Source organism: Bombina bombina, chromosome 1 (genome assembly GCF_027579735.1).
Source record: "Bombina bombina isolate aBomBom1 chromosome 1, aBomBom1.pri, whole genome shotgun sequence".
Taxonomy (NCBI): domain Eukaryota; kingdom Metazoa; phylum Chordata; class Amphibia; order Anura; family Bombinatoridae; genus Bombina; species Bombina bombina.
In genome coordinates, this window is record NC_069499.1 from 449847788 (window position 1) to 449863216 (window position 15429).

Consider the following 15429-nt stretch of genomic DNA (forward strand, 5'->3'; position numbering starts at 1 on the left):
GGTTTAGGTTTTATAAAGTACTCTAGTTTCTATAAAGTAATAGGGGACGCCATGTTTGGACTCATTTTCTGTTTATCTCTGTCTTCTGTTGAGAACTATTAGAGTTTGATTATAAATCAAGCAATAAAATAGTTTGTGCAAACAAGACTGTATGAAAACCCTGTTAGATAAACTTATGTTCCATACAGCCTTGTTTGGACAGTCCCTTTTATTGTCTGTCAGGAAAGTGAGATGACAGGAAAACATAAGTTCATTCATGGTGTCTCATTACTTTATAGAAACTCAGGGTGTTAAATTACAGGAAAAAGGGACATAATTATATTCCAAAGTTTAACTACAGGTACATATAATTTAAACATTTCTTATTACAATTTCATAATGTTTAACATCACTTTTAAGCCCTTCTGCTGGAATTCTGGGAAACTTTTGATGCTAACCTCCAGTTCTACTTCCTTCTTGCCCCTTATTGGAAATCTGTCAAACCCGTTCTAGTTTATTGTTGGCAGCAAATTCGTTTGGTTGGAATAAGTCCCTCAAAACTGTAAATCCATTTGATTTTATTTTTAGAGCTTTAAATACCTTTACTATGGCATCTAATAAAAAAGACTTGCAGCGTATTTTGAGGAGCTTTGCATACAAATCTGTGCCCTACGCCTGATGCTGCTGCGTATTTTCTTGCTTTGTCAAAGAGAAATGCAAAGAAAATTCATGCAGTGGGAACATTTTTACCATAACTTGAGTGAGTTCTAGCAGCTGGGGGAATCTTCTAAGTCTTCAGAAGGTTTTGCATCAATGAAATTGAAGATGCTGACCTCAAGCTTAAAGGGACAGTAAGCACCTTGTAATTACAATACATTTTGCTAAATAATAAGAAATTGACCTCAGAAGTCTTAAGTTTTTAAAACAATCTAACTTTTTTTTTTCTGCAATTATTTTTCAATAACCAAATTCCCCCCCTAGCATTTGCCTTATTTGGAGGAGCCAATCTGGGCTACTAGGCTAGCCACGGCCATAAAGTTAGCATAAAATGCTTTTATTGCTTTTATTTGTTATCGGCTAAAGCAAATTAGGGACAGATATGTAGCAGAGTTAGCTCACATTTTCAGAGCTAAATTACATGAAAAGGGTGCAAAATAAATAATGAAAATATATTGCAAAGTAGTTTTATTATGCATAAATAACCATATAGTATGCTAATCTCAAGGTATTTATTTGCCCTTTTAAATGGTTTGTTTCTTTAAGCGTTGTAGGCACACTTTTAACCATGGAAATTGGTTCTCAAATACTTCAGCCAATTTGCCAGATAGTAAGGGAATCTGTGTTCTTTACCTCAGCATCTTAAGCATAAGATTGTTAGTTGATATTTTATAAATTACATTGTCATGATTATTGGAAGACATGGAGTTGCAAAAAACAATCCTGCTTTTCAGAAGTCTCTTATCTTTTTGGCTGAACAAAATGTCTAAGGGATTTTAGTATTGTACCCTTCATGCATTAACCAAGAAACACACAAAATCTATAGACACCATGAAGGGCCTTGCGATCTGAATGGCTCACAATGCAATCTTTGAGCAATTTCTGCCATTTCCTTTCCACAATCCTAGAGCTGGAAGCTGATTTTCTAAACTGCTAGACCATTCTTGTGAATGACATTTGTTAGTGATTGGCAACTCCAAAAAGTTTTCATGGTAGCAATGGAAAATGACAAACCTGACAAGTGTTGTCCTAATAGAAAGTATTGTTTGGTGTTGTTTCCTTGGAATTCCCCCTTTTTTTTATATTTGTCATCATTTGAGAGAGCCATTATCGTATCAAAGTAATTTCTAACCTTTTGCAAACCCATCACCAATAAAGTTTTTTTTTTAATGCAATTAATCTTGTGTCTTATTAACCAAGCAACTTGTCTTCTCTTCAGATTCTTGAGCCCCCCTTCTTAGTTATGACAAAAGGCCTTCTTCATATGGTTATGGCCCGGATGTATTATCTAGAAGCTTCCAAGGAAATCAAGAAAACCCACATTTGTGTGTGTTTAGAATACTTTTTTTTCAGCCAGTTTAAATATTTCTTTTAGAGTTAGGATTTGTGAGCTTAAATTGACATGAAACTCAAAATGTTTCTTCCATGTTTCAGATAGAGCATGCAATTTTAAACAACTTCTATTATCAAATTTTCTTCATTCTATTGGTACCTTTTGTTGAAAAGCAGGGACGTATGCTCAGGAGCGTGCACGTGTCTGGAGCACTATATGTCAGTAGTTTTTGCAAGAATGTTATTTATTTGCAAGAGCACTAGTTGGCAGCACTATTTCCTGCCTTTTAGTGTTACAGATACCTACCTAGGTATCTCTTCAACAAAGCATACCACGGGAACAAAGCAACTTTGATAATAGAAGTAAATTTGAAAAACTTTTGATTGACTTATTAAAGGGATGTGAAACCAAACATTTACATTTGAGATTCATACAGAGCATACAAACATAACATATTAAGAGATTCATTTTTCATAAAGCTGTGACTTTACCATGTTCCATGTGTAGCAAGCATCAATTTCACTTTATTTCAGTTAACGTCATTTAAACACTCATTAAAGTTAATAAGTTAACTTCCTTCTGTACCCCCTAAAGCCAGATTTTCATGAGCACAGGAGAACTAATAAGCTGGTGGGTGAGAGCAAGTTAGTAACCATGGTTACTGATCAGCTGATTAGTTAACCTGTGCTCTAGTTAAAATGTCATGAAAATGTGGCCTGTTGGGGGAACTTGAGGATTTAAAGGAATAGTCTAGTCAAAATTTAAAATTTCATGATTCAGAATATTAAAGGGATACTAAACCCAATTTTTTTTTCCTGTCATGATTCAGAGCATGATTTAGCCACCAATTAGCAAGCCTAACACAGGTGCTGAACCAAAAATGGGCTGGCTGTTAAGCTTACATTCCTGCTTTTTCAAATAAAGATAGCAACTAGGAGGAAATTAGAAAGTTGCTTAAAATTGTATGCTCTATCTGAATCGTGAAAGGAAAAAATGTTGGATTAGTATCCCTTTTAAGCAACTTTCTAATTTACTCCTATTATCAATTTTTCTTTGTTCTCTTGGTATCTTTATTTGAAAAAGCAAGAAAATAAGAATAGCTGCTGAACCTAAAATGGGCCGGCTCCTATGCTTGCACACAAATACAGATACTAAGAGAACGAAGAAAAATTGATAATAGGAGTAAATTAGAAAGTTGCTTAAAATGACATGCTCTATCTTAATCATAAAAGTTTAATTTTGACTAGATTATTCCTTTAAGAAACACTGATATAGGTGCAGTGTTTTATTGTTTTGTTTTTATACTCCAGGAGCACTTTAGTTGACCACATCCTGGTGGTGTTTGTGGTTTGTAATAGGTAGGTGGTCACACATGTAACATTATCACTCTAGCAGCATTAAAGGACCACTAAATAAAATAGAACTGATAAATAAATAAAAATTGAATAACACTTACTACAATCATGCGACAGCCATCAGCCAATCACAAGATGCATATACATATATACTGTGCACTTTTGCACTTGCACATGCTCTTTTTTTAATTTTTTTTTATTTACATTTTACTTTTGATTTCATTCTTTATCTTGAAATATGTGATTCAGGCACTGTCATTGCCATACTTTAATGTAGTATTTTTTGGCATATTTAAAAATATATCTTATGTAGTAAAAAGCACCCAGAAAAATGTTGCATTATATGCTAAATGCGTTGTTGGTAACTCTAGTGCTTTGGAAAGCCTGATAAGTAAGACGGGGCCTACTGCAGATGGCATGTGGCAAATGAGTGGGTGTGAGTATGTGAAGGTCTGTTTAATTGTGCAAAACCCAGGCATATTTTCCATTTAAATCTGCAGTGGCCAAAGTACTCAATTCATAGTATATTTCAGCATTGTGAATTTTTTTTTTTTTTTTTTTTTACTGGCAGGTTTCACATTTATTATTATTATTATTATTATTATTATTATTATTATTTATTTAATATTATTATTATCAGGTATTTATAGAGCGTCAACAGATTCCGCAGCGCTATAAACATAGGTGGTGTACAAGGTAACATTTATAGGGGGTCAAATGTGTAGAGGTCCCTGCCGAGAGTTGCACTGTTGTAATCGGCTCTTATGCGGGTGACCTACAAACAGCTGGGCTCATAGGCTTACATTTAACACCTAAATAACAGTGCAACTCATAAGACTATTTCTCCCCCTCCATTATTATTTATTTATTTTAAAGACGTCTTTTTTTAAAATAACGGTAGTTTTGTTGCGACATTAAACAAAAAATAAATAATCCTGAAAGCAGTTTTATAATATTTTTAAATGGAAAATATGGCTTATTGTTTTTACTCCTAAACAGTTTTACTTCAATCTGGCAATGCTCATCCTTAATGACCCCATTTTAGCTATATTTGTTGTGCCATTCAAACGTTTTATAAAAATAAATAAACGGTTAAAATTGAATATTTTTATTTTCTTTTTTTTGCATATTCTTGTGAATGTAAGAAAAGTATAACTAAAGAAGTTTTTATAAAGATAAAGCGAACGCTTAAACATTTTTTTCCCTTAATGTGTTTCCAACGATTTCTTATACCAGCAGCAGAGTATAAAATGTATGATAAGTTAGTTTGTTTATTTTTGTATATGAATTAATTGGCTTTGTTCTTTGAGACTACAACCCATCAAAATGTGTTGAACTTGTAGGGAAATCAGACCTCTTTATTTTATCCCTTTCTGTACACACAATTTCTTTTTTTCATTTCTGTCTGTATACTAAATCCTAATACTTATGAGAACAATTGGAAATTAAGTTTTTTATTACTTTAAAGGGGAGACAAATGTAGAGTAAACTGACCCTTTAACATTGAACATTTTATATTGTCCTTTTAGCATATTGTGTCTATTTTTATATAGAATATAAGTAAATAAAACATCGACTGGACCTCTTGCTAGATGTATGGTTGTTCCTTTCTATGCTGCTGTAGGGAAGGGACTTGACAAACCATTTCTACCAGGAGTTGTTAGGACATTTTAATACTTTTTTGTTTTCACATGAACACCTTGGTTAAAATGCATCCTTTTCACTAAAACTGAGATTTATCTTAAGTATATTCCATCACTTTTCATTCCTTCTTCCCTTTGTCTCACAACACACTGCCGTATATGCCAATGCAACTGCATGAAACCGTCCAGCATGTGATTTGTAACTCTCTCTTCCCTTCTTTTTTCCCCTCCATCGTTCATCTCCATCCATGTATGTTTTGGTTTTGCCATCCTTCTGTTTCTGTTGTCCTTTTATGTTTCTTTTGAAACCGTCATGTTAAACTTGTTTTTGGAAACATCTTAAAGCGGTCCAACCTCTTCGAATAGTAACAGCGGATACCTGTCTGTTTCACTATTTAGTCCCTCCGCCTACGTCCCCTTCTTCTAAATCCGTGAGCACCCCAAGTGAAGCAGGAAGTCAAGATTCTGGAGATGGAGCAGGTGGAGCAAGGTATGTTAATATTACAAAGGCCGACCAGTAATAACTATTAATGACAAAGTCACCCCTTTTTATATTTGTCACTTGTTTACATCATTTAAAAGATTTCGCTAAAAAACTGCTTGTTTTGTGACTGAGCTTTAGTATATTGAAACCTCCATTCGATGTTTTCTGCTCACGTTTAAGGGATATGAAACCTAAAAAATGTTTTTGATTGACAGAACAATTTTCCAAATTACTTCTATTATCAAATTTGCTTTGTTCTCATGATATTCTGTGTTGAAGAGATACCTAGGTAGGCATCTGGAGCACTACATGTCAGGTAATAGTGCTGCCATCTAGTTCTCTTGCAAATGGTTAACATTCTTGCAAAACTGCTGCCATATAGTTCTCCAGAAATAGGCCAGCTCCTAAGCTTTTCAACAAAAGATTCCAAGAAAGCGAAGAAAAATTAATAGAAGTAAATTAGGATGTTGTTTAAAATTGCACGCTCTATCTGAATCATAAAGGAAAAAGGTTGGGGTTCATATCTCTTTAAGAAGTTGCCGTTTCCTGTTTTCTGCTTCCTTTATGAAGTTTTTGTTAGAGTTGACATTTCAGTTTAATTATAACATTCTCTAATTGTTTCTTGTTTTATGAAAATACTTTTAAATTACATTTAATATATTAAATTCAATGTTGCACTCCAGCTGGTCCCCAAGTGCTGCTTTAGAGAAGTGATCTTAATCCGGAGCAGTACAGCACCATTCATTTTACCCCTTTAAGAAAATGAATTTGGTTTGAAAATAAAATGCAATAATATTACACAGCAGTTTATTTTTACACTTGACTGTCCCTTTTAATCTGTTTCTCAAAGCAGGGTTTATTTTTAAGGGACGTTACAGTGCAAAAAGCCAGTAGTGCAAAATTACGCACTTTGTGTTTAACCCGTATGGAGCTCCGCCGGTGTCACTGTAGCAAAAAAGAAACGTTCCCACTCTGATATACTGTGCCCACAATTAAAAACAAAAGAATGTGCGAGAGCTTTTACCTAAAATATACAGATAAAGCTATACCTCTTACAATCTCACTAAAAAAGAGAGAGGTAAAAAAGACATAGGAAAGCGCTCCTAATATGAGCTATCTGTACCATCAATAATAATTGAAAATCATATACAGAAAAAAGATGTTTTTATTATAACACATATAGTGAAATATGAAAATACATACAGTACAGACAGTGTTAACTTCACTACGGTTTGGATATTGATTGATTACCGTCTTGGATGTATGTGAGACTATCTATTGCTATTTTGCACCTGGAATTACAGTTTTATATTAAGGACCGTTCTTTTGACATTTTAATGAGATTTTTTTCCTTTATTTCTAAAGGACTACACACATTTTTCACTTTGATACCGGTATTGTTTTTGTTATACAAAATCTCACAAAAGTGAGAACACCCCTCACATGTTTGTAAATATTTTATTATATCTTTTTCATGTGACAACACTGAATAAATGATACTTTGCTACTACTTTACATTGTAGCAAAGTGTAATTTCTTCAGTATTTTCACATGAAAAGATATAATAAAATATTTACAAAAATGTTAGGGGTGTACTCACTTTTGTGAGATTTTGTATGTATCTGGATGAATTTAAGCACCCCTAAAAGTTTCCTAAACCTTTATATCAAACTCATTGTCATGTAAGGCAAATTAATTCACACTTCTAGCTTTTAATGTTTCATGACAACCGTTACATACAGGGACATTTAATCACCTGTTGCTTTTATGGTGTGTGTGTGTTTATATATCCCCCCCCCCCTTTAAAATATAATTATATATAGATATAAAAGGGATACTAAACCCAAATTTTTTTCTTTAACCCCTTAACGACCGAGGACGTGCAGGGTACGTCCTCAAAAAAAAGGCAGTTAATGCCTGAGGACGTACCCTGCACGTCCTCGGTGTGGAAAGCAGCTGGAAGCGATCCTGCTCGCTTCCAGCTGCTTTCCGGTTATTGCAGTGATGCCTCGATATCGAGGCATCCTGCAATAACCATTTGTAGCCATCCGATGCAGAGAGAGCCACTCTGTGGCCCTCTCTGCACCGGACATTAACGGCTACGTTTGAGGGTGGATAGGAGCCGGTGTGGGAGGCGGGTGGCGGCCATCGATGGCCCCGGATGATGCTGAGGGGGGCGGGATCGGGGGCGGGAATGCCCGGGGGGTGCGCACGGGCGCGCGCGCGCGTGCACGGGGGGGGGGGGCGGGCGCGTGCACGGGTGGGAGCGGGTGGGAACCGCTGCACTACAGAAAAAGTACCATTAAAATTTACTAAAAAGGGGAAATAAAGTTGGCAGTAAAAAGATCAGGCAGGTGGTGGGGGTTGGTCTGTGGGGGGGGGGAAGCTACACTACAGAAACTAAAAATAAAAACAAAAAAAAAAACGTTTTATTTTGCAAAATGGGTACTGGCAGACAGCTGCCAGTACCCAAGATGGCCCCCAATACGGCAGATGGGGAGGATTAGAGAGCTGTTTGGGGGGATCAGGGAGGTTGGGGGCTAAGGGGGGATGCTACACCCCCAGCATATGTAAATATGCTTTAAAAAAATAAAAATAAAAATAAAAAAACCTTTTATTTTAGTACTGGCAGACTTTCTGCCAGTACTTAAGATGGCGGAGACAATTGTGGGGTGGGGGAGGGAAGGGAGCTGTTTGGGAGGGATCAGGGGGTCTGATGTGTCAGGTGGGAGGCTGATCTCTACACTAAAGCTAAAATTAACCCTGCAAGCTCCCTACAAACTACCTAATTAACCCCTTCACTGCTAGCCATAATACACGTGTGATGCGCAGCAGCATTTAGCGGCCTTCTAATTACCAGAAAGCAACGCCAAAGTCATATATGTCTGCTATTTCTGAACAAAGGGGATCCCAGAGAAGAATTTACAACCATTTGTGCCATAATTGCACAAGCTATTTGTAAATAATTTCAGTGAGAAACCTAAAATTGTGAAAAATTCAACGTTTTTTTTAATTTGATCGCATTTAGCGGTAAAATGGTGGCATGCAATATACCAAAATGGGCCTTGATCAATACTTTGGGTTGTCTGCTACACTACACTAAAGCTAAAATTAACCCTATAAGCTCCCTACAAGCTCCCTAATTAACCCCTGCACTACTGGGCATAATACACGTGTGGTGCGCAGCGGCATTTAGCGGCCTTCTAATTACCAAAAAGCAATGCCAAAGCCATATATGTCTGCTATTTCTGAACAAAGGGGATCCCAGAGAAAAATTTACAACCATTTATGCCATAATTGCACAAGCTGTTTGTAAATAATTTCAGTGAGAAACCGAAAGTTTGTGAAAAAGTGAACGACTTTTTGTATTTGATCGCATTTGGCGGTGAAATGGTGGCATGAAATATACCAAAATTGGCCTAGATCAATACTTTGGGATGTCTTCTAAAAAAATATATATACATGTCAAGGGATATTCAGGGATTCCTGAAAGATATCAGTGTCCCAATGTAACTAGCGCTAGTCTTGAATAAAATGGTTTGGAAATAGCAAAGTGCTACTTGTATTTATGGCCCTATAACTTGCAAAAAAAAGCAAAGAACATGTAAACATTGGGTATTTCTAAACTCAGGACAAAATTTAGAAAATATTTAGCATGGGTGTTTTTTTGTGGTTGTAGATGTGTAACAGATTTTGGGGGTCAAAGTTAGAAAAAGTGTTTTTTTTCTATTTTTTTCTCATATTTTATAAAAAAAATTATAATTATAAGATATGATGAAAATAATGGTATCTTTGGAAAGTCCATTTAATGGCGAGAAAAACGGTATATAATATGTGTGGGTACAATAAATGAGCAAGAGGAAAATTACAGCTAAACACAAACACCACAAAAATGTAAAAATAGCCTTGGTCCCAAACGGACAGAAAATGGAAAAGTGCTGCGGTCATTAAGGGGTTAATGATTCAAATAGAGCATGCAATTTTAAGCTTAGGAGCCGGCACATTTTTGGTTCAGAACCTGGGTTACACTTGCATATTGGTGGTTAAATGTAGCCACCAATAAGCAAGCGCTATCCTGGGTGCTGAACCTAAAATGGGCTTTCTCCTAAGCTTATATTCCTGTTTTTTAAATAAAGATGGCAAGAGAGCAAATAAAAATTGATTATAGCAGTAAATAAGAAAGTTGCTTAAAGTTGCATGCTTTATCTGAATCGTGAAAGAAAAAAATGGGTTTAGTATCCCTTTTAATTAAAATATTGTTGTTGTTCCATGCTTGCTAGAGATGCCAAAAAACAAATTCTAGGTAGTGTGGGACAAGCAAGGGTTCTCAATCATAAATTCAGATAGCACTGAAACGTTCATTTAGCAGTTAAAGGGACATGAAACACAAATTTTTCTTTCATGATTTAGAAAGAGCATGCAATTTTAACTTTTCCAATTTACTTCTATTATTTATTATGCTTCCTTCTCTTCTTATCCTTTGCTAAAAGGTTTATCTAGGTAAGCTCAGGAGCAGCAAAGAACCTAGGTTCTAGCTGCTGATTGGTGGCTGTATATATATGTATCTCTCTCTCTCTCTCTCTCTCTCTCTCTCTCTCTCTCTCTCTCTCTCTCTCTAGATATATAGAGATATATCTATATATAATCGATTGTCATTGGCTCACCCATGTGTTCAGTTAGAAACCAATAGAAAGAAAATCTGTAAGTTGTTTAAAATTGTATGTTCTAACTAAATCATGATTTTTGTGTTTCATGTCACTTTAAGAGAATATGAAATCGTATATCTTGACATTTAGATTAATTCTTAAATTGTTAATAGACACATACAGGGCAAGCTCTCAGTTCTGCCATTATATATCGGTAACAATGTTCTCCCCAGAAGATATTGCCAGCTCGGTGGTGTTGTGAAGTAACCGGTGGGGACAGTGTAATGCTTCGCAATATTTCAACATTTTTGTTATTTAAGAACATTACTTAAAAAGCTATACAAAGCACACATTTATTGTATAATTAAACATATATTTCTCCAACATAGGTGTGTCCGGTCCACGGCGTCATCCTTACTTGTGGGATATTCTCCTCCCCAACAGGAAATGGCAAAGAGCCCAGCAAAGCTGGCCATATAGTCCCTCCTAGGCTCCGCCTACCCCAGTCATTCTCTTTGCCGTTGCACAGGCAACATCTCCACGGAGATGGCATAGAGTTTTTTGGTGTTTAAATGTAGTTTTTGTTCTTCAATCAAGAGTTTGTTATTTTAAAATAGTGCTGGTATGTACTATTTACTCTGAAACAGAAAAGAGATGAAGATTTCTGTTTGTAAGAGGAAAATGATTTTAGCAACCGTTACTAAAATCGATAGCTGTTTCCACACAGGACTGTTGAGATGAAGTAACTTCAGTTGGGGGAAACAGTGGGCAGACTTTGCTGCTTGAGGTATGACACATTTCTAACATGACTCGGTAATGCTGGAAGCTGTCATTTCTTCTGTTATGTGTGATCAGTCCACGGGTCATCATTACTTCTGGGATATAACTCCTCCCCAACAGGAAATGCAAGAGGATTCACCCAGCAGAGCTGCATATAGCTCCTCCCCTCTACGTCAGTCCCAGTCATTCTCTTGCACCCAACGACTAGATAGGATGTGTGAGAGGACTATGGTGATTATACTTAGTTTTTATGACTTCAATCAAAAGTTTGTTATTTTACAATAGCACCGGAGCGTGTTATTACTTCTCTGGCAGAGTTTGAGGAAGAATCTGCCAGAGTTTTTTACTATGATTTTAACCGGAGTTGTTAAGATCATATTGCTGTTCTCGGCCATCTGAGGGAGGTAAAGGCTTCAGATCAGGGGACAGCGGGCAGATGAATCTGCATTGAGGTATGTAGCAGTTTTTATTTTCTGAATGGAATTGATGAGAAAATCCTGCCATACCGTTAAAATGACATGTATGTATACACTTCAGTATTCTGGGGATGGTATTTCACCGGAACTACTCTGTTAAAGGTCACTAATCCTTTTATCATGTTAAACGTTTTTACTGGAATGTAGAATCGTTTACATTGCTGAGGTACTGTGTGAATAAATATTTGGGCATTATTTTCCACTTGGCAGCCTTTTTTGCTTTTATTGTGACAGTTTCGTTTCTCTTCACTGCTGTGTGGGAGAGGGAGGGGCCGTTTTTGGCGCTCTTTGCTACGCATCAAAAAATTCCAGTCAGTTACTTTTATATTTCCTGCATGATCCGGTTCATCTCTGACAGATCTCAGGGGTCTTCAAACTTCTTTTAAGGGAGGTAAATTCTCTCAGCAGAGCTGTGAGAATTCTTATAGTGACTGTGAATAAAAACGTTGCTTTGTATTTTTTATGTCAAATTTAATTATTGTTATTTTACTAATGGGAACAAACCTTTGCTAAAAGTTGTGTTGTTTTAAAGTTTGATGCTATAACTGTTTTTCAGTTCATTATTTCAACTGTCATTTAATCGTTTAGTACCTCTTTGAGGCACAGTACGTTTTTGCTAAAAAAGATTATAACCAAGTTGTAAGTTTTTTTGCTAGTGTGTTAAACATGTCTGACTCAGAGGAAGATATCTGTGTCATTTGTTCCAATGCCAAGGTGGAGCCCAATAGAAATTTATGTACTAACTGTATTGATGCTACTTTAAATAAAAGTCAATCTGTACAATGTGAACAAATTTCACCAAACAGCGAGGGGAGAGTTATGCCGACTAACTCGCCTCACGCGGCAGTACCTGCATCTCCCGCCCGGGAGGTGCGTGATATTATGGCGCCTAGTACATCTGGGCGGCCATTACAGATAACATTACAAGATATGGCTACTGTTATGACTGAAGTTTTGTCTAAATTACCAGAACTAAGAGGCAAGCGTGATCACTCTGGGGTGAGAACAGAGTGCGCTGACAATGCTAGGGCCATGTCTGATACTGCGTCACAGCTCGCAGAGCATGAGGACGGAGAGCTTCATTCTGTGGGTGACGGTTCTGATCCAAACAGATTGGACTCAGATATTTCAAATTTTAAATTTAAATTGGAGAACCTCCGCGTATTACTAGGGGAGGTCTTAGCAGCTCTCAACGATTGTAACACCGTTGCAATACCAGAGAAACTGTGCAGGTTGGATAAATACTTTGCGGTACCGGCGAGTACTGAAGTTTTTCCTATACCTAAGAGACTAACTGAAATTGTTACTAAGGAGTGGGATAGACCCGGTGTGCCGTTCTCACCCCCTCCAATATTTAGAAAGATGTTTCCAATAGACGCCACCACTCGGGACTTATGGCAAACGGTTCCCAAGGTGGAGGGAGCAGTTTCTACTTTAGCTAAGCGTACCACTATCCCGGTGGAGGATAGCTGTGCTTTCTCAGATCCAATGGATAAAAAATTAGAGGGTTACCTTAAGAAAATGTTTGTTCAACAAGGTTTTATATTGCAACCCCTTGCATGTATCGCGCCGATTACGGCTGCGGCAGCATTTTGGATTGAGTCGCTGGAAGAGAACCTTAGTTCATCTACGCTAGACGACATTACGGACAGGCTTAGAGTCCTTAAACTAGCTAATTCTTTCATTTCGGAGGCCGTAGTACATTTAACCAAACTTACGGCTAAGAACTCAGGATTCGCCATACAGGCACGTAGGGCGCTGTGGCTAAAATCCTGGTCAGCAGATGTTACTTCTAAGTCCAAATTACTTAATATACCTTTCAAGGGGCAGTCTTTATTTGGGCCCGGTTTGAAAGAAATTATCGCTGACATTACAGGGGGTAAGGGCCACGCCCTACCCCAAGACAAAGCCAAAGCTAAGGCTAGACAGTCTAATTTTCGTCCCTTTCGGAATTTCAAAACAGGAGCAGCATCAACCTCCACTGCACCAAAACAGGAAGGAGCTGTTGCTCGTTACAGGCAAGGCTGGAAGCCTAACCAGGCCTGGAACAAGAGCAAGCAGGCCAGGAAACCTGCTGCTGCCCCAAAGACAGCATGAATCGAGAGCCCCCGATCCGGGACCGGATCTAGTGGGGGGCAGACTCTCTCTCTTCGCCCAGGCCTGGGCAAGAGATGTTCAGGATCCCTGGGCACTAGAGATCATATCTCAGGGATACCTTCTAGACTTCAAATTATCTCCCCCAAGAGGGAGATTTCATCTGTCAAGGTTGTCAACAAACCAGATAAAGAAAGAAGCGTTTCTACGCTGCGTACAAGATCTGTTATTAATGGGAGTGATCCATCCTGTTCCGCGGTCGGAACAAGGACAAGGGTTCTACTCAAACCTGTTTGTGGTTCCCAAAAAAGAGGGAACTTTCAGGCCTATCTTAGATTTAAAGATTCTAAACAAATTCCTAAGAGTTCCATCGTTCAAAATGGAAACTATTCGGACAATTTTACCCATGATCCAAGAGGGTCAGTACATGACCACTGTGGATTTAAAGGATGCTTACCTTCACATTCCGATCCACAAAGATCATCACCGGTATCTAAGGTTTGCCTTCTTAGACAGGCACTACCAGTTTGTAGCTCTTCCATTCGGATTGGCTACGGCTCCAAGAATCTTCACAAAGGTTCTGGGTGCCCTTCTGGCGGTACTAAGACCGCGAGGGATTTCGGTAGCTCCGTACCTAGACGACATTCTAATACAAGCTTCAAGCTTTCAAACTGCCAAGTCTCATACAGAGTTAGTTCTGGCATTTCTAAGGTCGCATGGATGGAAAGTGAACGAAAAGAAGAGTTCTCTCTTTTCTCTCACAAGAGTTCCATTCTTGGGGACTCTTATAGATTCTGTAGAAATGAAGATTTACCTGACAGAAGACAGGTTAACAAAGCTTCAAAATGCATGCCGTGTCCTTCATTCCATTCAACACCCGTCAGTAGCTCAATGCATGGAGGTGATCGGCTTAATGGTAGCGGCAATGGACATAGTACCTTTTGCACGCCTACATCTCAGACCGCTGCAATTATGCATGCTAAGTCAGTGGAATGGGGATTACTCAGATTTGTCCCCTACTCTGAATCTAAATCAAGAGACCAGAAATTCTCTTCTATGGTGGCTTTATCGGCCACACCTGTCCAGGGGGATGCCATTCAGCAGGCCAGACTGGACAATTGTAACAACAGACGCCAGCCTACTAGGTTGGGGCGCTGTCTGGAATTCTCTGAAGGCTCAGGGACTATGGAATCAGGAGGAGAGTCTCCTGCCAATAAACATTCTGGAATTGAGAGCGGTTCTCAATGCCCTTCTGACTTGGCCCCAGTTAACAACTCGGGGGTTCATCAGGTTTCAGTCGGACAACATCACGACTGTAGCTTACATCAACCATCAGGGAGGGACAAGAAGCTCCCTAGCAATGATGGAAGTATCAAAGATAATTCGCTGGGCAGAGTCTCACTCTTGCCACCTGTCAGCAATCCACATCCCGGGAGTGGAGAACTGGGAGGCGGATTTCTTGAGTCGCCAAACTTTTCATCCGGGGGAGTGGGAACTTCATCCGGAGGTTTTTGCCCAAATACTTCGACGTTGGGGCAAACCAGAGATAGATCTCATGGCGTCTCGCCAGAACGCCAAACTTCCTCGCTACGGGTCCAGATCCAGGGATCCGGAAGCAGTTCTGATAGATGCTTTGACAGCACCTTGGATCTTCGGGATGGCTTATGTGTTTCCACCCTTCCCGCTGCTTCCTCGATTGATTGCCAAAATCAAACAGGAGAGAGCATCAGTAATTCTAATAGCACCTGCATGGCCACGCAGGACTTGGTATGCAGATCTAGTGGACATGTCATCCTGTCCGCCTTGGTCTCTACCTCTAAGACAGGACCTTCTGATACAGGGTCCATTCAAACATCAAAATCTAACTTCTCTGAAGCTGACTGCTTGGAAATTGAACGCTTGATTTTATCAAAACGTGGTTT

General features: G+C 38.4%; 1 protein-coding gene across 1 annotated transcript in view; it reads left to right on the plus strand.

Annotated features, from left to right (window-relative positions):
- The window catches only part of DYNC1I2 (dynein cytoplasmic 1 intermediate chain 2), a gene marked incomplete in the record, with an annotated part of 278955 nt that overhangs the window by 45764 nt on the left and 217762 nt on the right, over positions 1–15429 (plus strand). The window contains 1 exon segment of the mRNA XM_053698430.1: positions 5427–5517. Coding sequence (XP_053554405.1) covers positions 5427–5517 — 91 coding nt within the window.